Genomic DNA, 26,475 nt, shown 5'->3' on the forward strand with positions numbered 1-26,475 from the left:
GGACTTCAGATCTCAAGCTGAGGCTGCATTGGGAGAAGCTTTGGGGGCTCTGGAAGGTGCGTGTGACAGAGACCTTGGAGGCCAGGTGGGTGAAGATGGCGATCGTGTCTGAAGATGGCCCCTGGGCACCATGCCTCCCAGTGGCATCTGGGCAGGTCCTGTGACCTACTTTAGCCAACAGGAGGCCACGGAGTGGCGTCCTGCCAGCTCTGGGACTGAGAATGTAGAGGTCTGGCGGGATCAGTTTTTACCATGTGGGGAGCCCTGAGTTACCCCCAAAATGAGCCTGGTCACATCGTGCTGGGGGGAAAAAAAATCAGGTAGAAAGGAAGGCCTTGGAGAAGGGGGCGGAAGCCTGAAGTTACCTGAAAGAGCAGAGTTTCCACCTTCCCAGAGTCACAGAGCCTAGTCTTGGATGTTCCCGTACCAGCCTCTGCCACCATGGGCAGAGCCAAGTCACAGCAACCTCCAGAGTCCCGAGAGAGGATAGACGGCTGCTCTTTGGAAGCCAGTCCGTAGCGGGGTGTATGTTGTTAGGTGGCGCATAAATAACGAAAGATCACTGGCCAAACCTGATGGAATCAAGAACAAGACTGTTGTGGGAGGGGTGCTTCCAGATGGAGGGGAGCGGGGGAGGGTGTGGAGCGGATCTGCAGGGGTAAACTGAGGCTTACAATGCTGATCGCGGTAGCTTTCCATGGAGGGTGAGAGAGGGATTCCTGAGTTTTAGTGGTTCCCTAGTAGGAGGCCAGAGAGCGCTTAATCGAAGCAGGAAATGTGAGGAAGGAACCCGGCCCTGGGGGGTGGGGAGCTGACTTCCATTTTGGGTACTCAGGTCGAGAGGCTCTGGATGCTCACTGGGAAATATCAAAGGCCAGGAGGGTCCACGGAGGTGCCATCAGCAGTGACGGCAGTAGCTCCAGCCGCGGCGTGGTGTGTGCTTGCCTGGAGACAATGGCTTTGCAAAGGAGACAGCGAAGAATGTGAGGGAGACCAAGCAAGAAGGCATAGTGCTCACACACCAGGGCAGGGGGGCCTGACCGAAGCTGGGGTTCTCCCAGCAGCTCACAGGATGGTGAACGGAGGAGCTGTGGAAACGCACACCCAGTTCTGTGAGTGCGCAGGCGTATGCGTGGATGGATTCACCCTGGGGGCCAGTGCTCCATCCCTGCACCGTCACCAAAGAATCCATCTAAACATTCTTTACTACACAGAGCTCATCCACAGCATGTGCAGCTGGGGTGGGCCCATCTCCAGGCTCCTGATGGCTGGTCTTCCCAGGACAGGGTCTTCCCAGAGCACCAGTAGGGGTAGTCAGGCTCAGGGCTGAGGTGGTATCGGGGCACAGGGCCTCCGGCCTCCCTCAGCATGAGGCCATCACGAACTCTAGGGAAAGCCCCACCTGGTGAGGAGCTAGCAGGACCCAGACCGGCAAGGAGCGCAGGCAGATCACTCTTCACAGTTCTGCTGGTCACATGGCCCTGGTAGCTACAGAAGAGAATTTCCCAGCATGTTGCCTGTGATCCTGGAAAGTGGATCTTCTCAGGTGTAGGAGAGGGGAAGGAAGGACAGAGCCTTTGGCTTAGTGGGACTGGAGCCCCGCCAGGCATTGACCAAGAAAACCTCAAAGCAGGCCAGGCAGGCCTGTGGGAAGCAGCTTGTGGCCAGTGGCATCGTGGAGCCATGAGTCACTATGTCTGCCCAGTGTGCAGTACCTCTCCCAGCTTGCACACTCTCTGGTGAGGCCTCCATGCTCACACTTTGAGTCTGATTTCTATTGCTATAACCGAGTACCACAGGCTGGTACTCTTTCCTTAACAAAGGAAAGGAGTTCACTGGCCTCACAGGTCTAGAGAACCAGGTGTATAGCGTTGGCAGCTGGAGGGAGCTCAGAGGAAGGGGGAAAGCCAGGAGGACAGGGAGGGGTAGGAGCAGGCCGGCTCCGGAGATAATGAACCATCCCAGACAGCATTCATCCATTCCTGTGTTTCCACTTCACGGCCTGATTATCTCCCATTAGGCGCCCCGCCCCAAGACTGCCAAACTGGAGATCAAGGTTAGCATTCCACCACTTGAGCCACAGCTCTGCTTGTGGCCTTTGGGCAGCTAATTAGAGATAAGAGTCTCATGAATTTTCCTGCCCTAGCTGGTGCTGAACCACAAGTAGGCAGGATTTTTTTTTTTTCTCCTGGTCCTGGGGCTTGAATTCAGGGCCTGAACTCAGTCCCTGAGCCTCTTTGTGCTCAAGGCTAGCACTCTACCACTTGAGTCCCAGCGCCACTTCTGGCTTTTTCTGAGTATGTTAGGTACTGAGGAATGGAACCCAGGGCTTCATGCCTGCTAGGCAAGCACTCCACCACTGAGCCATCTTCCCAGCCCCAATTTTTTTTTTTTTTTTTGAGTCTCAGATTCTTCTCGTGTGTGAGCCAGCTTTCTGACACTGTGACAGAATACCTCAGACAAATGAAAGGAGAAAAGGTTTATTTCCTGGGTGTCAGTTCATGGCCACATGATGGCGTTGAATGGGGTCTGTGGGGAGCAGCAGGTCAGGGAAGAGCTCAGAGCAGGGAAGCAAGGGACAAGGTCTCCAGACCCTTTAAAGACACACCCAATGATGTCACCTTCTCCCACTCAGCCCCACTTCTTAAAGGCTCCACCTCCTTTCAATACTGCGAGACTGAGGGCCAGGTCTTCTACATGGAGACATCCAGGGAACATTCGAAATCCAGACTATAGAAATACAATACGCAAAACAGTGGGACAATAGAAGGGGCGTAAAAATCAGTTGTGGGGCCGAGAATGGGAAGCCTCGGGCGTGGGCCACTGAGCTGGACCTAGCTTCTTAATGCCGCATTCTTTATGTATTAGTGACTATTAGCCCACTCCCGCTCACACTTAGCCAATACTAATCTCCTATTATCATCTGTTTTGCCAACAATCCTGAAAACGTCCACTGCATCCTAAACCTCCAGGATCTGTGGTGGGTGGTAGTTGTTTTGGCTCCTTTACCTGATCTCTCTGACTGCTGAAGTAAGAGTCTCTCCCCTTTCTTCCTTCACTTACTCTGCTTCTGAGAGGTGTTTGCAGTCTTACAGAGAACTCCATTCATATTAGACAGTGGTAAGGGAAGGAGGCAGCTAGCTCTGGGGCACAGTCTGCAGTGTGCAGCCCTGCAGCTCTCTCACTGTGGACAAGAGTTCCACTTCGCTAAAGGTCAGGGACACCCTAGGTGTCCCCAGATGAACCTGCCCTGAGTTCATCAGGGGAAAACTCTGAGGAACCCAACTCCTCAATGTTTTTATTGGTTGCTAAGGAGCCCACATGTACCCGGCTGCTCATTGGTTAGTGCCCCCTCTTGTGTCCATGAAGAGTAAAAGCATCTACAGCAGAGCAGAGAGTAAAGGTGTGTGTGTGTGCGTTTGTGTCTACACTGATGCGATACACTTTGCTTTTATTTCATGAATGATTTAAATTGTCTTTATTTTGTTGTTGGAGGAATCTGACTGAATACTTCATTGCATGCTAGGCAGGAACTTATTACTGATCATAGATCATTTTTATTGTGGAATATCATTTATTCACAGAAAAGTATACAGGATATATGCCCAGTATGAAAAAAATAGTTATAAAGCTGTTTGAAACCATGATGCCTCCCTGCCCTCTCAGTTGTCCGTAGTGGATGGACTGGAATCCAGGCAGCTGGGCCGTGAGGGGTTTTCTGTTCTGCCTCTGTCTTTCCAACCTGCAGTCAGTTTTGTTCCTGGGCTGGGAGGGAGAAGTAAGGCCTGCTTCCTGCCCCCCAGCCACTCTGCCCTCTCCCTCCTTCCCTCATTAAAAAGAGCACCCAATGCCTGTAATCCCAACTAATCTTTTGTGTGTGTGTGTGCCAGTCCTGGGGCTTGAACTCAAGGCCCGGGTGCTAAGCGCTACCACTTGAGCCACAGATCCACTTCTGGCTCTTTGGGCATGGTTAATTGGAGATAAGCGTTAATTGGAGATAAGCGTTTCACAGACTTTCCTGCCTGGGCTGGCTTTGAACCATGATTCTCAGATCTCAGCCTCCTGAGCAACAAAGACTACAGGTATGAGCCACCAGTACCTACTTCCCTCTAAATTCTGGGATTATAGTCATGTAGTACTGTTCCTAGCCATAGTGGTCTTCCTAAAATGTATCTTTCTCTCTGCCATTCCTCTGCTCAAACCATCTATGGCTCCCCACTGTCCTCCAACAAAAAAGCCCAGGTAGTTAACCCAGGTTTCAAGGGCTTGCTAAAAGACAGGGTTAGTTCACTGTGTGTGTGTGCTATTACCCACTGAGTTAGCCAGCTGTCTGTGACTATAGTAAACTCCCAGACTTTCCACCTACCAAGAGGAGAGGTAGATTTGGCTGACAGCTTGGGAGATGCCAGTCTGCTGGGGGAATGCTGGGTCCCAAGGGCAGTGCCCTCCTTGATGGCATCTTGCTATGCCCTCAGCCCTGCCAGTCCAGCCCATAGCTCGCGCATCACTTGCTCTGCCCAGCTTCCTGGGCTCAGTCCACGGCCGACCCTGCCCCAGCTCGGGTCCGGGTCCAGACCCTCTGGAGCCCACACAGGATCCCAGGTGCATGTCGGGAGCCAGGGCCAGCAACTGCTGCTGCTCTCTGGACTTCTCCCCTCCTTCCAGTCCAATCCGGTCAAATGGCCTTGAGATCCCATCACACACACAACTCCCTCCGCCCCCCCCTCCCCTCCATTCTTCCCTCTGCAAGGAGGAGGGCAGAAGTCCCTCTCACAGGCCCAGGATGGTCTGGAATGGAAGCTTCCCCCACCCAGAACCCCCAGCTTTCCCTCCTACCCCTCCTTCCCCAACCTCACTCCAAGATCCCAGGCTTTATTTATTTATTTAGTGGGTCATGGGGCTTGAACTCTTGGCCCGGGTGCTGTCCCTGAGTTTTTCAGCTCAAGGTGAGCGCTCTACCGCTTGAGCCACAGCACCACATCCGGTTTTCTGGTGGTCATTGGAGATAAGAGTCTCATGGACTTTCCTGCCTGGGCTGGCTTTGAGCCGTGATCTTCAGAACTCAGCCTCCTGAGTAGCTAGGATGACAGGTGTGAGCCACCTGCGCCTGGCTCAGGCTTTATTTTTGGACCACATGCTGGACTGGAGCTCAGGAATCTGGTGGGGATGTACCCAGACCCTGGGCTGGCACTGCCCTTGGGCCGGACAGAGCCAGGAGAGGTCAAGGTCAGAGCCGGGAGAAGTCCAAGGTCGATGCTGGGGCTGGCCCTTGGAAGCAGGCAGCCCCTCAGCAGGCTCCAGAGGGAGCGGAGGAGGCATAAGGGCTGCAGCCTGACTCCCCTGTGCTCCCCTTTCCTATCCAGGGTCCCCAGGGGCCCAGGGGCCCACCAGCAGGGCTGGGATTGCACCTGCGTCCCTGTGTGGTCAGGCCATGTACTTCTTCTCTGGCTCGCTCCTGGTCCATGTCCTGCTTTCCTTTTCCCCCTTTCTTTCCTTTTTTTGGGAAGGGTTGTACTGGGGCTTGCACTTAGGGTCCTTGCAGCCTCCCTGGGCTTTTTTGGCTCAAGGCTGGCCCTCTACCACTTGAGTCACACCTCTACTTTTGGCTTTTTGGCTGATTAAATGGAGATAAGATGTATCTGCCCAATCTGGCTTTCAACCAATATCCTCAGATCTCAGCCTCAAGAGTAGCTAGGATGACAGGCGTGAGCCACCAGTGCCCCGCCGACATGTCCTCTCTTACTCAAGAAGCCTCAAAGAATATTTAGCTTAACTCTTTCCAGTACAGGGAAGATCGTGTTTATTTGAGTCGTATTGGAGTCCAAGGCCGCAGGGCTGACACTGGGTGATGGTTCCCGACATCTTGCCTGCACCAGGTCCACCTGGGGTTCCAGCCAACCCTGCGAGCTCCACTGGTGTGGCCAGATGGCGTGGGAGGACCGGGAATGGGGCAGGTGGTGTGGGAGGACCGGGAATGGGGCAGATGGCAGCCTGCAGGACCAGAGAACGACACCCCAGAGTCTTGCTGTTTTCCAGAGGCTGTGGCCTTCTCTCCTGACCGCACACCCATCTGCCAGGTGCTGCCCAGCCCCGCCGGTGCCAAGTCAGAGCCCATGGAAAGAGAAGATCTCAGTTTATTGTCCTGGCTTGGCCTCCCGGGGCTCCTGCCATGTGACTCTGTCCTCGGGGCCCAGCGGGGCAGCAGTGGTCAGGCTGGAGCCTGGCAGAGGCCTCAGTCTGTCTTCCTGATCCCTGGAAAGCAAAGACAGCAGGATGGCATGAGGTCCTGTGCCCCGATGCTCAGTACCCCACAGGTCTGGCATCCGGGAGCCCTTAGACCATGGTGGCTCACACCTGTCATCCTAGCTGCTCAGGAGGCTGAAATCTGAGGATCACCATTCAAAGCCAGCCAGGGCAAGAAAGTCCTTGAGACTCTTATCTCCAAGGAACTGCCAAAAAGCCAGAAGTAGAGCTGTGGCTCAAGTGATAGAGCACTAGCCTCGAGTAAAAAAAGTTCAGGGCAGTGCCCAGGCCCTGAGTCTGAGCCCCAGTGGTGACCCCTCCACCCTGAGACGTAGCAATGAACACAAAGCTGCTGACCATGAGGGAGGCCTGCCTGGCCTTCGTGCAACACTGTGTGTGCCATCCCTCAGGAACACACACGTATTTGTGTGATCTACATCCGTGCAGCTCCTTTGGCTGTGACCCTTGTACCCCGCAAGTCTCATCAGGCAAATACATGATTACCAAAGCCCATTTCCTCCATGAGTTTCACACCCGAGCCTCCTGCAGCCCTCCCTCCCTCGTTCCAACCTCAGCACTAATTTAAAACAAAACAAGAGGCTACTAGCCATCCCCTATCGCAAGCTGGGAAATGAGCAGAGGTAGACTGGACCCCAAGTCCCTTGCTTTGAGGCTTTCTTCTGTGTGCTGGTGCACCAGGACTGGGGTTTGAACTGAGGACCTGAGCATCGTCCCTTAGCTTTCTGGCTTACGGCTGGCCCTGTGCCACTGGAACTTACAGCTCCACTTGTGGCTTTTTGGTGGTTCATTGGAGAAAAGAGTCTCATTGATTTTCCTGTCTGGGCTGGCTTCAACGTTCAGTCCTCAGGTCTCAGCCTCCTGAGTTGCTAGGATTACAGGCGTGAGCCACGGGCACCCAGCAGTTGCGGCTCTGTTTTAGCCCTGAAGCCTGGGCTGCAATCCCCTGGGAGGGAAAGACGGTGAGCCTGGGAAGAGTGGAGACATTACCCAGCAGCCGGAGCTTCTGAAGGAGGGGGATGAAGCCCCGCAGCACGCTGTGGATCCGGTACACTGCGGAAAAACACAGGAACAGGGGCGGGCCGATCAGGATGGCATCCCTCCCAGGATCCACACAGACCGCGCTGACCCAGGCTGCGCAGCCTGAGCCGAGGGGACAGCACTAGTTGTGATGAAGATGGCCGGCCGTGGGCAGGGCGGCAGGAACAGACCCCGGGACCCGGCACTCCTGGCCTCGCTGCCGCCACGGCTGCTTTTCCTCATCTGCCCAGTGCTTTGTGTGTTTGCCACTTGAAATTGTATTTGTTGTTGCATTTTCATGGAGCTGCTACCCCTACCTTTCCCCCCTCCCCGCCCGGTCCTGCCTATGACTTCATGTTGACCTTGAAGTTGGCCAGGAAGAAACCACCGCAGCAGGAATTTTTTTTTTTAGTTTAGTTTGTCAGTGTGGCATGATGGTTCACGCCTGTAATCCCAGCTCTTGGGAGGCTAAGATGGAGAGTTCAAGGTCAGGCTGAGCTACACAGCCAGGAATGTGTCTCCCCCAAAATTCAAAGTTTAGATGGCTACTCTTGGGCGATTGGTGAGCGGGAAGGAACGTCTCCTCCAGCCAGGAGCGTGGGGACGAGTGTGGGGTTCCTACGGGGGGCTTACCCAGCCCGAAGTAGATGCCGACTGTCTCCAGGGAGGCGAAGGTGAGCAGGCCGACCCCGAGGGACATGAACCAGTCTGGAAGGGTAGCAAAGGTCAGCCTGCAGTCCCAATGCTCTGTTTCCCGCCCCCCCCTCCACACTCCCCCTCCCCACGTCCCCTGGTCCTCACCCGCATAGTAGTGATAGCACACCAGCAGGGCCCCGATGCCAAAGCAGAGGAGGACGAAGTGGAAGAACTCGTCTGTGAAGGCAGAGGCAGGAAGGTTACTTCTTTGTCCACTTCTTTTTCTCTTTCTGTTGTGGCAGTGCTGGGGATGGAACCTGAGGCCCGTGCACACGCGCCACATCACAGCCCTTTCTTTTTTTTTTTTTTTTTTGGGTCCAGTCGTGGGGCCTGAACTCTGAGCTTGGGCGCTGTCCCTCAGCTCTTCAGCTCGAGGCTAGCGCTCTACCACTTGAGCCACAGCGCCACTTTTGGCTTTTTTCTTTTTGCTTATGTGGAGCTGAGGAATCGAACCCAGGCCTCAGGCATGCAAGGCAAGCGCTCTACCACTGAGCCACCTTCCCAGCCCCTCACAGCCCTTTCTTGATTCATTTGTTTGTTAAGATGAGGATCTTGTTATGTGTCAAGTTTGGCCTCAAACTTCAGGATCCTCCAGCTTCATAGCCTCCTGAGTGTTGGGACTACAGGGATGCACTACCTACACCAGCTTCTCTCCTTCCTCCCTCCTTCCCTTCCCTCCTCCCTCCCTTCCCTCCTCCCTCCCTTCCTTCCTTCTTCCCCTTTCTTTCTTTCTTTCTTTCTTTCTTTCTTTCTTTCTTTCTTTCTTTCTTTCTTTCTTTCTTTCTTTCTTTCTTTCTTTCTTTCTTTCTTTCTTTCTTGGTTGTGGGGATTGAACTCTGGGCCTGGGCGCTGTCCCTCAGCTCTTCAGCTCAAGGCTAGCGCTCTACCACTTGAGCCACAGCGCCACTTCTGGCTTTTTCTGCTTATATGGTGCTGAGGAATCGAACCCAGGGCCTCATGCATGCAAGGCAAGCGCTCTACCACTGAGCCACCTTCCCAGCCCTCCTGTCTCTCTCTCTCTCTCTCTCTCTCTCTCTCTCTCTCTCTCTCTCTCTCTCTCTCTCTTTTCTTTTCTTTCTGTCATGAGACCTAAAATCAGGACCTTGACACTGTCCCTGAGGCCTTTTGCTCAAGGCTAGCCCTCTATCACTTTGAGCCACAGTGCCACTTCTGGTTTTCTGGTGGTTCATTGGAGATAAGAGTCTCACAGAAGCTGGGTGCCGGTGGCTCACACCTGTAATCCTAGCTACTCAGAAGGCTGAGATCTGAGGATCGTGGTTCAATTAGCCAGCCCGGGCAGGAAAGTCTGTGAGACTCTTATCTCCAATAAACTACTAGAAAACCAGAAGTGGCGCTGTGGCTCAAGTGGTAGAGTGCTAGCCTTGAGCTGAAGAGCTGAGGGACAGCGCCCAGGCCCAGAGTTCAAGCCCCACAACCAACAACAACAACAACAAAAAGAGTCTCATAGACTTTCCTGCCCAGGCTGGCCTTGAACTGTGATCCTTGGCTCTCAGCTTCCTGAGTACCCAGGATGACAGGCGTGAGCCACTGGCCCCTAGCTCTGTGTTTGGTCCTATCAATGCTTCAACCCAGGGCCTTGCCCTTGCTTATAGGCACTTGTCTATTCTCTTGTGTTCAAATAACAAAAAGTCTTAGCTGGGCGCCGGTGGCTCACGCCTGTCATCCTAGCTACTCAGGAGACTAAGATCTGAGAATCATGGTTCAAAGCCAGCCCAGGCAGGAAAGCCCCTGAGGTTCTTGTCTCCAATAAACCACTAGAAAACCGGAAGTGGTGCTGTGGCTCAAGCGGTAGAGCACTCGCCTTGAGCTGAAGAGCACAAGGACAGCGCCCAGGTCCAGAATTCAACAGACTTACAGCTGTGCCTCGGGACCCCTTGTGGCCCTGGCCTCAGCTCATCTTTTAGGTAACTCGCTATGCTCCAGTGTGACCCCCACCCCCTGCCGACTCTGTGGATTCTGCGGTGGGCAGGGCGCCAGCCCTCGCCCTCCAGGGAATCCTCGGCATACAGGGCTGCTCAATGCTTCAGGTGTTGGGATGGATGTTCAAAAACACAAACGCTCAGAGATGTTGGGAGAATCAGAGCCTGTGCCCCAGGCAGGAACTCTGCGGTCTGCCCCAGACACCCCTGCACTCTGCCAGGCACTGTGGGAGGCTCTGGGGCAAAGAACACAGTGCGCTTGCTTTTCAGGGGCCAGGCATGGTGGTGCATGCCTGTAATCCCAGCACGCGCAAGGCTGGAAGCAGGAGAGCTGTGAGTGTTAGGCCACCCTGGGCTCCACAGCAAGATCCTGTCTCAAAAGAATATACATCAGTCAATCCTTGAAGGGCTAGAAGCATGGTGGAGCGGTAGCAGAGTGCTTGCCTAGAATGCATAAGGCCCTGAGCTCCGGCCTCAGCGCCCGAGGCGGATTGTGCAGCAACACAAGAGGAAACAGGGCGCTGAGGGGTAAGACCACTTGGTTTGAAAGAGATAGAGGGCGCACAACAGATGTGGCCAGATGTTCTAGGCCACCAGAGCAGCGAACGCATAGAAAGCTGGATGAGCCCGGGGGTCGCAGCTCTAACATAACCCATCTCCTTACCATCTTTCTTTATGTTCTGTCTTGGGAACTCTGAAGCCTCCACCTCCCCTTGGGAACAAGACAGGGCAGTTAGTTTTAACAAGGAAGAGAATTAACATACGTGTGTGTGTGTGTGTGTGTGTGTGTGTGTGTGTGTGTGTGTGCTGTTATTGGAACTTAGCCTCTTAGATCAAGGCTGGCATTCTACCACTTGAGCCACAGCTCTACTTACAGCTTTTCGGTGGTTTATTGGAGATAAGAGTTTCACAGACTTTCCTACCTGGGCTGGTTTTGAAACACAATCCTCACAGCTAAGCTTCCTGAATAGTTAGGATTACAGGTGTGAGCCACGGTGCTCGGTGTGAGACTTAACTTCTTGCTAATAATGCTTCTTTGTGGACAGAGGGTGCTTGTGCAGTAACAGCTAAACAGACGGTGGGGATGGGGTGACCATTTTGGGGGCCCCAGTGACTTCCTTCTTCCGCCAGCTTCCTTCCCTCCTGTTTCCCCTGCACTACAGGGGTCACTGTGACAACCATGCAATGCCTAGCCACCCTCTCAGGCCATCGGGGGTCCCCTCCTGTCCCCTAGGACCCGGCTGCCTCCTCCTGTGTGGTTACCGGTCTCCGACACCGAGCCTCTTCTTTGGAGTTCTGCAAAGGTGAGGAGGAAGTGGTGTTAGTGCTGCACTAGGCTCGGACCCTGGGCGCCGCCTCCGCCCCTCCTCACCCCCCGCCTCCTGTCCAGCCAGCCGGGCCTCCCTCAGTCCCCAAGTGTCTCCCACAGCCGTGCACCCCAACCATGGCCAGGTCTGGTGGAGGACACGCTACACCAGCCTAGAGCACCCCTCCCTACCCGACGCTCACCTGACTCTCCAGACCGTGCCAGCTCTCCCTCGGCGCCCGCAGCACCTGCGTGGGACCCGTCCGTGAGCACGGCTGCGCGAGGGGCCTGGCCCCCGCCCCGAGACTTGGTGGGCCAGGTGGACACCGTGCAGACTAGAAGGTTCCCGCACCGTGTACCAGCCCTGGAGAGCTGCTGCCTACATGTCTGCCCAGATTACAGCCCTTCCAGGGTCCCCGAGGTCAGGGTTTCCCCCCCAGATGCCCCCATTTTAGGGAACGTGGCAACTCTTGTGCAGCCAGGCCACGTGTCCATGGAGGATCAGCATAGCCGTCCGCCCCCCTGCCCAGCCCGCCCCATGTGACGTCGTAGATGTGCTACTGGGGTTTGAACCCAGAGCCTCACACTTGCTACATGGGCACACTACCATGTGAACCAGGCCTCCAGTCCTATTTCCTCAACAGTCCAGTGTTTCCAGGAATAGCCCCAATGACACTGAGCCTATCTGACTGACTGGGAAGAACAAGGCCCAGGAAGCTTGTGCGATCCTCAAGGCCAAGTTATGGCACAGCACAGAAGGCGGGTGACCCCAAGACACCCACCCCTCCCCCCATAACAGCCTCTCACTAGCCACCTCCGTATTCCCCTTCCTTCCTGTCTCCTCCCCTCCCTTCCTCACAGGCTGGGCTACCTCCAACCCCTGATCATCCTGCTCAACCTCCCTAGTGCTGGACTTAACAGGCATGTATCACAACGCTCAGATCTGTACTTGTCTGGGAATATTCCCATGACATTGCTTCTGTCCCTGAAAGCCCCCTGCTTCTCTCCCCCAAAGCCACCGGGCCAAGCAGTTACCTCCATACAGCTGCAGTTCATTGCGCGCCACATCAAGCGCCCCGTGTTCGGTGCCTGTGGAGATAAACCTCCCTCAGTTCTCTGGACCCCCACTGCCTCCTCCAGGTCTGAAGCATAGTTGTCATTTTATGGGACCCCCACAGAAATCATGAGATTAGTCCCCCATTACACAGGGAAAGCAACAGAGGCATGGCAAGTTAACCCAGATCAAGCCTGGGTTGCTCATGCCTGTAATCCTAGCTCCTCAGCAGGTCAAGATCTGGGGATCATAGTTCAAAGCCAGCCTGGGCAGGAAAATCCAAGACTCATATCTCTAAAAAGCCAGAAGTGGAGGTATGGCTCAAAGAGTAGAGTTGCCAGCCTTGAGTGAAAGAGCGAAGAGACAGCACCCAGGACCTGAGTTCAAGCCCCAGTACCAGCACAAAAAGAAAAAGAGGTAAGAGAAAATTAGCCAGGCATGGTGGCACATACCTATAATCCTAGCACTTGGGAGGCTGAGGTGGGAGGATTTTGAGGCCAGCTTGGGTTACATAGAGAAACCCTGTCTCAAAGAGGGGATGGGGAGAGGGAGGCAGGCAAGGAAGAGGAAGACACATAATTTCTCCACCCAGAGGCAACCACCATTGCCCTTCTGATAGTCTTTCTTCCAGTCTCCATTACAACCATACGTACGTGAGTCCCGACAAGACGTATAGCAGACCAAGTGAGGGGTTTGATTTGCTACCAGGACTGGGATAGTGTTTGCTCATCTGCTTCTCTGTGATTGGTTGGAGCTTAGGCACTTTGCTGGCTGAGTCCTGCTGTAAAGAAGGCTGCGCGGGGAGGTCACGCACACACTCAAGGGGAGGTCACGCACACACTCAGCCAAGGGGCAAAGCACACATGAATTAGGCCTACCCGCTGAGGAGTTCCTGGCGGGGCGTGCTGCGCCCAGGCTCTGCCGGCGTTTCCTAGGACCTCGGGGGATTGGGTCCTCATCACCACTTTCTGCAGGGAACAAGACAAGCTGTGGCAGGTGCCTGCCTGGAGCCGGGGCCAGGCCCACGGGGGCTCCTGCTTTTCAGGACTTCGCCTGTGTGGTGCTGTGGTTGGAGGAAGGAACCTGCTTTGGGGACAGGGGCTGAAGAAACCTGCCTTTTGATGTGTTAGGTAATAATCATGTCATATTTCTGTGAGTTTTGTGTCTGCTTCACACGTGTGTGGGGGGGGGGGGCTGGGCTCTGTCCCTGAGGTTTTGTGTTTTTCTTTGCTCAAGACTGGTGCTCTACCACTTGAGCCACAGCTCTACTTCCATCCTTTTGGTGGTTAACTGAAGTTACATGTCTCACAGACTCTGCTGCCCAGGTTGGCTTGGCACCAGATCCTCGGATCTCAGTCTCCTGAGCGGAAGGCATGAGCCACTGGTGCTGCAGCACACCCTGACAGGCATTTCTACGGCCACAGCCCTCATCTCAGCTCCTGAAGGTGGAGCTGTGGCTCAAGTGGTAGAGCGCCAGCTGAGTAAGCACTGATTGGCACCGTGGAGGTTTTTTGTGGTTGTTGTTGTTTTGCTTTGTTTGGTGGTCATGGGACCCGAACCCAGTGCCTGAGCACTGTCCTTGAGCTTTTTTGCTCAAGGTTAGCACTCTACTACTTGGAGCCATGGCTCTACTTCTGGCTTTTTGCTGGTTAGTTGGAAATAAGAGTCTCATGGGCTTTTCTGCCCTGGGTGGAGGGAGGGGGCTGGGGAAACCTAAGCCTCATAAATCACTAGGATTTCAGGTATACATGGGTCACCAACCTTACATTTTGCATTAAAAGAGTAAAAAAACAAAAGCATGTTCCGTTATTTCTTAGAGGATGATGTGGCAATTGGAATCAAGATTCTACTAGGATGTTACTGTGTTTTTCCGCTAAGCCCAGTGTTAGAGCACCCATGCAGGGTCAGTGATTCCTGTCCATATCATAGATTGGTCATTGATTGGCCATGGGTCAATGATTCCGCTATGAACTATGCAAAGAGTAATTCTCTTTAACACCACCGTGATCAGGAATGGAGACATTTGGGGACAAGAGGATGGAGCCCAGAGCCTCGTGTGCACCAGCAGGTGCTCGCCCACATACTACAGCCCCAACCCTAAAAACCTTTGCTATACCTGAAGAGGAGGAGGAGGAAGAGGATGAAGAGGAGGAGGAGGAGGAAGATGAAGAGGAAGACTTGTCTCTCTCATAGTGCCCTGGAGAAGAGAGTCCTGCCTTCCCATCTTGCTTGTGGCAGTTTGTCTCTCCATCTGGGAGACACACAGACAAGGTGATGAGAGTTGTCCGCCCACCTGGACCCCAGGAACCACCCAGGCCTCCCCAGAGGTCTGTGTGCACGCCAGAGGCCTCCCGGCCCTCGACTACCTCCCAGACATCTAAGGCAACAGGAGGTGTGGGAGGTCAAGTTCTCAGAGGATTCTAAGACAGCAAGGCAAGAGTTTCCCTAACACAGATCCCCAAAGCAGGGCTTCTTCCCACGTGCCAGTGGGGAGGGGCACATGGACCTTTCCCATCATCCAGGGATCCTCCCAAGTTCCAGCCCCAGTCCCCCAAAGTCAAGATTTGGGAACAACTAAGGGTCCCCTCAGCTTGAGCGTGCTGGGTGACAGACCATCCAGCATCGAGGTGGACATGCAGGCATGTAAGCCAGCTAGTCTCCATTTCAACTGTGAGGTGAGCCACCGTGTCAACGTGACCTGCTGTCCCTCCTCCCCCTGCCCACCCTTCCTCCCAGCAGGCTTTGCCTGGAGGGCCTGAGAGGGCCACGTGCAGTCCAAACCTTCCGCTCCTCCGTGGAATCCACTGTGGTCCTGAGCCTGGGAAGAGGGTCTGGACGTCTCCATGGCTTTCCCTGGAGGAGCAGCAACAACAAGCAAGTCACTGCACTGCCGTGAGTGGTTCAACACACCAGAGCCAGGCCAGTAAATAGGCAATAAGAAAAGGAGATCTAGATGCTGTGGCTAGAGCTAGCCTTGAGCAAAAGAGCTCAGGGGCACCGCCCAGGCCCTGGGTTCAAGCCTCACAACCAACCAAAAAAAGAATGAAAGAAAGAACGAAAGAAAGAAAGAAAGTCCCAGTATTTAAAAGTATAAGGGAAACAACTCAGGAATGAGGAACGTTTGAATAATGTTCATCTTTTGATAACATTAAGAACTTTTTGTAGCCAGGCACCTGTCAGCCTAGCTACTCAGGAGGCTGAGATCTGAGGATCACAGTTCAAAGCCAGCACAGGCAGCAAAGCCCGTGAAACTCTTATCTCCAATTAACCACCAGAAAGCCAGAAGTGCTGCTGTGGCTCAAGTGGTGGAGCCCTTGCCTTGAGCTGAAGAGCTGAGGGACAGACCCAGGGCTCAAGCCCCACGACCAACCAAAAAAAAAACCCCAACTTTTCCTTTAATCTAGTGTTCAATAAGCTAACAGAAGAAGATTGTTAGTCCAGCCTGAGCTATACAGCAAGGCAGAGACAGAGACAGAGACACAGAGACAGAAAAAGAAAGAGAAAGAGAGAGACACAGAAACACAGAGAGAGAGAGAGACAGACACACAGAGAGAGACAGAGAGAGAGAGAGACTGGGTGCTGGTAGCTTATGTCTGTCATCGTAGCTACTCAGGAGGATGAGATCTGAGGATCACAGTTGAAACCCAGCCCAGGCAGGAATATCTGTGAAACTCTCATCTTCAATAAACCACCAGAAAACCCAGAAGTGATGCTGTGGCTCAAGTGGTAGAGTGCTAGCTGTTAGCGAAATGCGCTCCCTTCCCATAGCTTAGTCCACTCCTTCCCTTCTCCACAGCTTAGCATGCTCCCTTCCTAGGCAGCACTAGGCCCATGTAGTAAAGGCAGTAAATATTCAGCTTCCAACCCTCCTTCACCTTGGGATGGCACTTCTCTGGGGCAGCTACCACCATAGAAGGCAGCAAGAGCCCCTTAGAGTGACCTTCAGGTCTGGGCAGCTGCAGGACCCTTCTCTACTATTTGGACAGCAGCCATCAATCCTAGCCCCTGGCCCACACGTCCACACCGGGGTCTCCGCCTCCTAGACCCTTCAGCCCCTCCTAAACCTAGGTTATATAGGTCAGCTCAGACAATAGCCAGTGCTTCTCACTCCTCCCTTGTGAGGAGTCTTGCCGGCCCCCTTTCCCGACAATAAACCTTTCTTTGTTCTCTGTATCTGGATGTCTGCGTGGTTCTCTGGCAAAGTCTAATTAATCTTTTTTTAAGCTTACACTAGCCTTGAATAAAAGAGCTTAGGGACAGTGCCCAGGCCTGTGTGCAAGCCCCAGGAACAACAAAAAACAAACCAAAACCAAAACTTTTTCCTAAAAGATTGTTTCATTTGACTTATACGGTGAGTTTTATTAGTTTTCTTCCACAGAGAGGAGAACTGAGACTCAGCGAGTTGAGTGACTGCAAACCTTAAATTCTCCCCAATATACCCCTGGAAACACAGGTCCAGGGCGAACACTGCTCCTGGGTCCCTGCGGAGTCACGGATCTAAGTGGTGAAGGGAAGGGCAGGAGTTCGGATGTATGTCCCTCTGGGACACCATACTCTGCTTTCCTGAACTTCTGAGAGGTCCCCAGAGATGGGGGTCACAAAAATAACTGTGGCCTTGGAAATCACATAGCTAACCTCAGTAAGCAGGCACTCTCCCCAACAACAATACACGTAGCTACCCTGCTGCAGCCATTGACCAATAGCCAAATTTTAGTTGGACACATGACTACCAGCTAGAGACTACAGTTCCCAGAATCCTTTGAAATGGGGGGGGTTGTCACACAATCACACTCCCACAGTGCAACTATAGGTTCACTATACTGAGAAAAGAATATAGACAGTTATGTGTGTACACACACATTGTATGTTTCATGATGCAAAAAAATAAAACATAGTGTTCACGACTGTGAATTCCACATGCCTGTAACTTCATGGTGTTTAATGCCAAAATCCACCCCCAGTCTTTAGCTTGCCAACAACAGAGTCACAGGATGTGATCACAAATCAGGGCCCGCCCGGCATGCGTGGCTCAGGCCTGTCATCCTAGCTACTTGCGGGCATGTGTGGCTCATGCCTGTCATTCTAGCTACTCAGGAGGCTGAGATCTGAGACTCATGGTTCAAAGCCAGTCTGGGCAGGAAAGTCTGTTGGATTCTTATCTCTAAGTAACCACCAAAAAGCTGAAGTTGTGCTGTGGTTCAAGGGGTAGAGAATCAGTAGCTTTAAGTAAAACAAATCTCATAGCCAGTGTCCATGAGTTCAAGCCCCAGTAACAGAAGACAAACAAAAACAAAAACAAAACGCAGGAAGGCAGTGCAGGTATGGGAGAGGGCAGGGCACAGGCGAGGCAGCTCGCGGAGGCTTCAGGAAGTGCTTTTTGACCTGAACCTAGAAGGATGAGTTTAGTTTAGTTTTATTTATTTATTTTTGGTCGGTTGTGGGGCTTAAACTCTGGGCCTGGGTGCTGTCCCTCAGCTCTTCAGCTCACAGTGCCATTTCTGGTTTTCTGGTGGAGGTAAGAGTCTCATGGAGTTTCCTGTCTGGGCTGGCTTCGAATTGTGATCCTCAGATCTCAGCCTCCTGAGTAACTAGGATGACCATAGGTGTGAGCCACCAGTGCCCAGTGAGTTTAGTTTTATACAGAATGGGCCAGGCCTGAGAATACTGTGTGAGACCAGGACTGTAGCTGGGGTTGATAGGAAGAAAATTCCTGAAGGAGAGTGGGTGGGATGCACTAGCTGGAAAGGGTTGCAGGGCAAAGCACATGCAAAGGTACTGAGGCACGGGCAGCTAGCAGTCAGTGCCCAGGCCATAGCCCTTGGAGGCCCCGAGGCTCCCCCCTATCTCCTGGAGCACTGCCATCCTGACCCTTAGTCACCGCTGCCTCCAGGCCAGGACCAGGCTGTACCACTTCAGGGGGCATACTCCGGCTTGAGCTCCCCATCGGCCCTGCTGGAGGGTCTGCCACACCCAGGGTTTGTCATCACCGGGTCACCTGCCCAGGGCTGGGCGCAGAGTGCAAAGGATGGGGGTGGGGACTGAATTAGCGTTTCCTGCCTGCCAAGCACGGTTCCAAGTCCCCCATCCCCACAGGGGCTCACTGGGCGGTGCCCACTTCATAGGTGAAGGTAGGAGGCACAGACAGGACAAGACGCTTGCCTGGGGACACACACCGCGAGAGGGGATGAGCCAGGGCTGTGGCTGTGTCCACGCGGGGAGACGGAGGGCAGATGCCAGCCCTTCCTCCCAGGGCCCGTCATTGGGACCAGGAAGGAAGCCGCCATGGTCCTGGAGCGGTGTGCAGATGAGGCTGGCTTGGCTTAGACAAGCGGCCTTGGCTGAGTCAGGCTTTGCTTTTTGTTAGAGACAGCCTGGCCCTGTCACCCAGGCTGCCCGGGACTCCTGAGCTCCAGCCATCCTTCTGTCTCAGCCTCCAAGGAGCTGGGACAGCAGGCATGTGGCACGACTCTGGTTTTCCAGCACAGATGTTAGCAGCTGGCCCAGCACGAGGGGCCGGGCGTGAACTGTCCCAGAAGGAGGGCCCACGGCGCCTCTCCTCATCCCATCCCATTTTTTTTCTGCTCTAAGAAGAGAAACGTAGCTTGTTAAACTTGACAGACAACCAAGGCTGATGAACACACCCGGATACAGCACCCAAGAAGACGTATCTATCTGGCAGAGAGACTGCTGGGAGGAGGCCTCCAATCTCCAGGTCGGGAGACTTGGCTGGGCTGGGACGTGGCGCAGGGGTAGACATTGCCCAGCATGTGCAAGGCTCTGAGTTTCACCCCCAGCATCTCAAAAAACCACTGTAGCTAGGCACCAGTGACTCATACCTGTCATCCTAGCTACTCAGGAGGCTGAGATCGGAGGACTGTGGTAGAAACCTGAGTTCGAGCCCCACAACCACCACCAATCACCACCAGCAACCTAAAAAACACCACACATAGTCATAGATTCCCTTAGAGCCACGATGAGCCACTGGGAACTAAGCAAATGCAGACAAAGAACAGGACACCTTGCCTGTGATCTTCACTCATTTCATGGTTCTGGGGGTCAAACCCAGGCTCTGTGCCCAGGGCGAGATGCCCCTCCCCTCCACACAGATCTCATTTTCCACAGGAGGAGATAGAGGCTCAGGTAAATGAAGTAATCCACGCAGGGTCTCAGGCCTACAGACAGACCCCCCCCCCCCCCCCACCGCACTCCAACAGAGCAGCCCGACTCCCAGGCCTTTTGTTATTGGTGGTGGTGGTTGTGGGGCTTGAACTCAGGGCCCTGTTTTTGAGCTTTTCTGCTCAAGGCGAGCGCTCCACAGCCACAGCGCCACTTCCAGTTTTCTGGTGGCTCATGGGAGATCAGAGTCTCACAGACTGTCCTGCCCAGGCTGGCTTTGAATGGCGACCCTCAGATCTCAGCCTCCTGAGTAGCTAGGATGACAGGCGTGAGCCACCCCTGCCCAGCCGGCTAGAAGTCTTGAATCTGACGTGGATCCTACAAGAAACTCTCGTGCCTGACTTTCCAGCACTTTCAACCAAAAAGCCCAACCCTGCTGAGTCAGCGGCGGAGAGGGGCTGGATGAACTGGATTTCCCCTGTGCTCCCTTTCCAGCTTGCTGGGTGCCCACGCCACCCGGAAGGAAGGCAATGAGGGGGATCGCGGTCCTGTAGATTGCCCCGCCCCCTGGAGAAACTGAGGAGTTGAAGAGGAACTTGCCAAGGCTCAGCCCTGTCTTGCTCTCTCGTTCTCTTTTGCCTTTTGGATGTTGCCCCCCCCCCCAGGTGCGGCCTCATTAGTTGGGGACTTGCCGTCCTCCAGAGTATGAAATAAACCCCCCAAGCCTCCTTCTCATGATAAATCCCCCGCCTCTGGTGTTCTGTGATAGCCCCACGGGTGGCCCAAACCGTCCTGGAGCAGCTCGGGGCTGCCGCTGGCTCCAGGGCCCACCGCTCCTTTGCGAGGCTGCTGACCTGGTCTCGCTCTGCATGGGGGTGGATGGAGGCAGGCCTGACTGGGAATTCCACAGCCAGCCAGAGCCACGGTGGAGGGAGGGCTCAGAGCCTGGGGGCGGCTCAGTGGCGGAGCACCTGCCTTGCCCGCCGCCCGAAGCCCTGGGCTCCGTTACTCCAGGTGGAGGAGGAGGGGGAGGCCGGCAGGTGGGAGGTTTGAGCAGCGAGGCAGGTGGAGAAGGAGTCGGGACTGGCCCTTGGGACGCCAAGGGGTCCCAGGGGTGGACCTAAGTCCAAGGGCAGAGCTGGGGGGGACATGAGTGCTTCCTAACGCACCCCAAATACATGCACACCCTACTCTCCGACGAATGCTCAGCTACAGGACAAGCGGCCCCCAGCGGGACTGTCTGTCCCCCAAGCCCTCTTCCCCAGCACAGCGACCACTGCCCTTCGTCCAGGCTAACCTGACAACCAGTCCTTCTGGGAGTCTGACTTGTTTCACGAGGGACGAAAAGCTCGCAATCTGCCTCCCTGGCGTGTCTGGAGCCTGAGCCCCTGGGGCCGCCTTCTCTAGTCCTCTCTGTGTTGGGGTCTTCCCCACATCCTCCTAAGTCTGCACAGGGGCTGGATTTTTTTTTTGGCTTGGGGGTATTGGGGTTTGAACACAGGACCTCACCCTTGGTAAGCAAGTGCTCTGCCACTCGATCCACACTCCAGCCCTTTCTTTTGCTTTTAGTTCACATACGGTCTGAAGTTAACATTGTCTGGGCTGGCCTCCAACTGCGATCCTCCTGCCCCTGCCTCCCAAATAGCTGAGACCACCACCATGCCCAGCCCTCTAGAAGAATCTTCTAAAAGCAATTGCTTTCGGGTGGGAAGTTCACGAAGGGCAGGGGTTCGTGCCTATGTCCTTGTCTCTCAAACAGTCACCTTCAGAGTCCAAGAGGAGAGGACCAATCCACCCGCCCCTACTCCATTTTTAACTAAAAGTCACTGACAGTATATAGTTGAACCCTAATGGGCAGCCCCAGCCCGCATGGCCCACGCTGCGTGTCATGACCCTATGGGGTTCCTGAGGTCAGGAAAAGCACACGGAGAACTGCTTCCGGAGCAACGCTAAGTCTACAGCATGACGGCTGGGTTTCCATCCACTGTCCGTAGCCGTGACAGTTCTCGGCAGACGTGAGCTGAGTCCTGAGCTAACAGCCACCACACATGTGTCCTCACGTCCGCCTCGCTTACACAGAGTTGGGTCCTGAGGAACCACGGCAGGCCGGCCATACGCCAAGGTAGCCAGCTCAGCCCCGGGGGGCCCGAGGGGGTGCCGCATGCCCCCCTCTTCTGCTGGGAGCTGGGCCAGCAAAGGTGAGGCTGACCAAGGGGAGGAGCAGACTCAACACTTAAAGTGCGTCTCCCGCTCACGACAGACCACCAGGGCGCCATTGCAAGGTCGCAAAGTCGTAACGGAATTGTGCAAAAGTTGGGAGTCATCTGCCACTGACAAATCTAAACGTGTGTCTGTGTTGGATGGGCCCAAGGCACAAGCACTGTAGCACGGAGATACGTCACCCAGCCCAGCCTTTTCTCTTGAAAAGAATGTGTACATCAACACGGCTGAGCATGGTGGTACACACCTGTAATCACAGCTGTGGGAGGGGTAGGGTTGGCAGGAGGATCAAGAGCTCCATTCCCAGCCAGTGATACACAGTGAGACCCTGCGGCCCCAGCCAGCAAACAAAACGCCGGAGAGCAGAAAACCAAAACAAGGGAGCAGTTGGACAACTGTTGTTCTGGATTGTCAGCCTAAGCCTAACCCTGCGAAGCCCGGCTCCTGCTTTGAGGTCTAGAGCTAATCGGGGGTGAGGCAAATGAGGGTGGGGCTGCCCCCCAAAAGATGTTTCTGGAGGAACCCAAGGACAAATCTGATGATTCACGGGAAGAAGTTTTTCCGCGCTCCCGGGCTTCCCTGGCTGACCCGCCTCGGGCATAGTTAGCCAGAGCCCCACAGTGCGTCTCTCTCCTCCCCAAATTGCTGTTTCCTCGCTCTGTGTTTACTTTTCTTCTGTTTCTCTCTCTTCTGCCTCTGTCTCTCTGTCAGCCTGTCTCTCTGTTGTCTCCCTGCTTGCCCCCGCTTCTCTCTCACACACACACCAAGTTCAAAAAGGAAGTGTCCAATAACTGGCCCATGCAAGCGCTGGGCCCTCTCTGAACTCGGTCTCCCCCGCTCACCGGGAGGCCTCCAGCGGCCGCATCCACATTCTCCTTTCTGGAGGCCTCAGCGCCCTGGCCTGGCAGGGGGCTGGCTACCACTCAGCCCTTCACCAAGCAGCGGCTCAGGGTCCCCGAGGCCAACTGATTTGAATGAAGTTCCTGGGGAGAAGACTCACAGCAGGCGGCTCAGCATCCCTCACAGGGAGATGCAAAGCCAAACCACAGCCGTGTGTTTGTGCTTGTGTAGAAATGTCTCAATAAGCCCGGCGGCTGGTGGTAGCTGTCATCCTAGCTACTCAGGAGGCTGAGATCGGAGGATCACAGTTCAAAGCCAGCCAAGGAAGGGAAGTCCGTACAATGCTTATCTCCAATGAACCACCAGAAAACTGGAAGTGATGCTGTGGCTGAAGTGGTAGAGCGCTCGCCTTGAGCTGAAGAGCTGAGGGACGGCGCCCAGGCCCCGAGTTCAAGCCCCACGACCAACACCACCCACCACCAACAAAACACAGAGCTCACCCTGTGGAAAGGTGGATTTATGGAATGCAAGTTCTATCTTCATAAGGCCGTTATTTAAAAGGAAACAAAAAGATGACCCCATCCACAAGTTTGCTCGGGGCAGAGGCGTCTATGGGGCAGAGGCCAGCATGGTCCTCTGTGCTAACAACGCTCCGGAAAGATCCAGGGAAGGCGGCCTAGCAAGGGCTTCAGTACTTCAGTCAGGAGGGGCCAATTCTCAGATCTCCACACAGTGCTGTCCACGACTCCCCCGAACACTCCTGACACCCCCACCCCAACCCTAGTTAGAGCTCTGGCCTCTAAATAGGGGCCGTTAAATAGAACAGAAGAAAACAAGATGCACATGATTTCCCTTCCCAAGGAAACGAGGCTGGAGGGGTGCCCATTGCTAGGGGACTCCAAGCAGAGGCAGAGGAAGACATCCCGGGGGAGGGATGGCCCAGAGGCCCCGGGGCTGGGGGTCCCAGCGGCCCGCTGGCCACCTGCCTGGCGGGAAACGAGGCTTCCCCTGCCCCAGGCCTACATCTTCCTTCAGCATTGTCTCCACACAGGGGTCTTTCCTCCCAGGTCTCCTCCGGGTCATTGAGGGGTGTCCCCCAAGAACTTTGGGGGAGGAAGATCGTCTCACTGCTGACATCCATCAGTGGCAGGGTGAGGAGAGGCCCTGGGACGTGGCGAGACCCTTCAGGTCCCACGGGACACTCACGCACGTCAGGGAATCTGCTGTCGCGCTCACTAGGCAGGAGCTCTGCTCCTGAGCCACACCTCCGGCCCTTCTAGAGCTTTCCTGAAATTTCCCACAGCAGCCAGTGACAGGACTGGAGCCGGTCACCAACCGTGGCCAGGCTCAATACAGTTCCGGGGCGGGGGGAATGGGTCACTAAGCTTCTAGGCCAGACAGGAAGGGGCAGCGTTGGGGTTCCAAGCCTAGGGCCACCGAGGATTGCCACGCCGACCCCAGTAGAGTCTGCTTAGCATGGGAAACCATCTATCAGACCATGATAGGGGCCTCGAGACCTATCTCTGAGTTTTGGGACTTCACCGAAGTCTACCTCAGAGAATGGGGCTTTACAGAAACCTATCTCCAAGTTTTGGGACTTCACCGAAGTCTACCTCGGAGAATAGGGCTTCTAAGAGGCCTACTCCTGGGAAAAGGCTGGCAAAACCCCTGGGAAAAGATGTGTTTCTGCCTATCTTTTCCTCATAAGAGTGCCTATTAATCTTTTACTGTTTCTACTGCTCATTGTACTTACTCATTGTCAACGTTCCCTTATTCAAAGCTCTTTCCCAATATCTGATGAGTGTCTTAAAAATATGACTAACTCACCAGAGTTAAGTGCTACCCTGAAACCCCTCTTATGGAGGCTAGTAGACAAGCCATAAGCAAATATAAAAGTATTGGGGGTTTCACAAAGTCACTCCAGCAGAAGGAATTGTAAGAAATTTACAAAAAGTTGTAGGCACGGCTAGAACAGAAAGAATGTATGGCAATTGCTGAGATAACTACTTAGGAGAAAGAACTTCCTCATTTACTAAGAGACTTGCTAAATCTAAGTCTCCTTGGTGTTTACTATTAAAGAAGAAACAGGAAAGATCTTAATGGGACAGTTAAGGCCTCTATAGAAAAAAGTAGTGGTTAATTGGTGACAATCATCAAAACCCATTGTATTTCTTAAAAATAGAGGTAAAGCCGGAAACAAGTGCCTACCAGGCGACCAGCTGGTGACCACCCAAGAATGAAGCCCTGCAGCAAGATTATGTAATCTTTTGCCCTTTCTTATGGAGACTTTTTGCTATAAAAGTTTGTTATCCTCTGCATTAAATCGCACTCAGCACTCAGCATCCACTCCTAATGTGTGTGAGTTGTCTGTTTGCCATCTCCCCGTCCTATTCCAGGTTCCTCCCCTAGGTATTCTCCGTCGTCCCGACAGAACCCGGTCCGCGGCAGAGGATGGCCGGGAAGGAGGCCCATGCCTGCGGGTCCCTCCCTGCCCTTCCCCACCCCACCTCGTACCTGCGATCCTGAGTGGAGACAGCAAGGCCAGCTGCGTGGACTGCGTGGATATGGCCCTGGCAGCCGAGGAGGCTGCCCTGTCACAGCCCAGAGGGCGGGGCAGCCGTCACGTGACCTGGGGCCCCACTGGCTCTGGGGTGCATTCCTGCCTGCCATGCTATCTGCCCCCAGGCCTTCCTGTCTGAGCCGCCTCTCCCTCCTCCTCAGCACCCCAGGAAGGGCAGATGGGGGTGGCTGCAGCTGCCACAGCGCCTCCCCCAGCCTCCCCCTCCCCCACACGGCACTCTGTTGGGCCAGCGGGGCCACCCTGGGCATTGCCAGGCTCTGGGAAAGAGCAGGGGGCGTGTCCCAGATGCCCGCACCCCCACACCTCTGTGGGTGAGGCTGATTCAGCACCCAGCCATGTGTCCCAACCAGCCCTTCAGCTTAGAAGACACTGCCTGCTGGATGCTCTGGCTCCTGAGCCTGGGTCCTGCGGGTGCAAAGAAGGAGGCCAGGGGCGGGCGCCGGCGGTTCACGCCTGTCATCCAGCTACTGGGGTGGGGGGGGGGGGGCGCCGAGACCTGAGGATCAAGGTTCAAAGCCAAGCCCGGGCAGGAACAGCTGTGAAACTCTTCAATAAACCACTCAGAAAACCAGAAGTGGCGTTGTGGCTCAAGTGGTAGAGCGCTCGCCTTGAGCTGAAGAGCTGAGGGACAGCGCCCAGGCCCAGAGTTCAGGCCCCACCAACCAAAAAAAGAAAAGAAAAGGAGGCCAGGGCACTGGGGAAGAGGGTGTGGGGAGGGGGGGGCGTTTCTAAGAGGGAAGAGCCACACACTGCAGAGGAAGCTAGACGCAATTTTGGAGCTCAAGCTGTTTGGCTTGTATAGGTGAGAGAGCAGAGTTTCTGGGTGACCCTTCCCTCCCTCCCGCCCTCCCTCCCTCCCTTCCCAGCTGCGACTCCTTCTGCCTTTTGCTCCCTCCTTAATCATCCAAGCTGCAGAACAGGCACACCTGGCTTTTGAGAACAGGAGCAGGAAATCTCTGGAAGTCTTCCTGGAAAGAAGAGTCAGTCATCCAGAACCTAAACTCAGGCAGGCCCAAGACACTCATCCTTGACTCCATTCTCCTATCTTCTGGGCATATCCTACCCATCTGGAACGTTCTGTTGGGCCTCCTTTGATCTATTTTGAAGATCCTCCACGGCCACCCCACTGGCCGCCCACCGCTTCACCAGGACCCCCCACTCCCGCTCCACCCCCACCTAGTCCGCTCCCGCAGGCAGCCAGGCCCGTGCTAGCCTCTTCTCAGAAGCCAGAGCACAGAGCCCATTATCCCGAGACAGCAAGACAGAGACAGCCGGTGGGGTCGCCCCGGCTGTGAGGGGCTGTGAGGAAGTGTGAGGACAGACATCTGGTGGGAGGAGACGCTGCAGAGCCGGGGACCAGGGACAGGGTCGCAGCTGGCTCCAGGTGCACTGTCCAAGGCAGCAGCCCGGACACGGAAGGGGGGAGGGGGAGGGGAGGCTA

General features: G+C 54.7%; 1 protein-coding gene across 3 annotated transcripts; it reads right to left on the bottom strand.

Moving 5' to 3' along the window:
• Positions 1-5,783: 5,783 nt before the first annotated feature.
• Tmem40 (transmembrane protein 40) lies at positions 5,784-25,043 on the bottom strand. Of its 3 annotated transcripts, XM_070019167.1 has the most exons (12): positions 24,968-25,043; positions 15,059-15,130; positions 14,394-14,528; positions 13,156-13,245; positions 12,259-12,312; positions 11,427-11,471; positions 11,181-11,213; positions 10,582-10,629; positions 8,083-8,154; positions 7,915-7,989; positions 7,252-7,314; positions 5,784-6,252 (listed from the first exon to the last, which is right to left on the bottom strand). In XM_070019167.1, exons 2-12 carry the CDS (start codon positions 15,120-15,122, stop codon positions 6,233-6,235), a joined length of 699 nt encoding a protein of 232 aa, XP_069875268.1. In that variant the 5' UTR covers positions 15,123-15,130; positions 24,968-25,043; the 3' UTR covers positions 5,784-6,232. The 3 variants fall into 3 exon arrangements, with proteins under 3 accessions (XP_069875268.1, XP_069875270.1, XP_069875269.1); XM_070019169.1 differs by lacking the exon at positions 14,394-14,528; XM_070019168.1 differs by lacking the exon at positions 7,252-7,314.
• Between the last annotated feature and the right edge of the window lie 1,432 nt (positions 25,044-26,475).

The sequence above is a fragment of the Dipodomys merriami genome, unplaced genomic scaffold, assembly GCF_024711535.1.
Source record: "Dipodomys merriami isolate MVZ:Mamm:240054 unplaced genomic scaffold, mDipMer1.0.p SCAF_13, whole genome shotgun sequence".
NCBI classification, from domain to species: Eukaryota; Metazoa; Chordata; class Mammalia; order Rodentia; family Heteromyidae; genus Dipodomys; species Dipodomys merriami.

Excerpts from the sequence above, each read along its gene's own strand:
- Tmem40 (XM_070019167.1), bottom strand. The coding sequence starts at position 15,122 with ATGGAGACGTCCAGACCCTCTTCCCAGGCTCAGGACCACAGTGGATTC. Across the intron at positions 10,630-11,180 it reads AGGCTCGGTGTCGGAGACCG|GGGAGGTGGAGGCTTCAGAG; the intron begins GTAACCACACAG and ends CTTGTTCCCAAG. Across the intron at positions 8,155-10,581 it reads ACAGAACATAAAGAAAGATG|ACGAGTTCTTCCACTTCGTC; the intron begins GTAAGGAGATGG and ends CTGCCTTCACAG.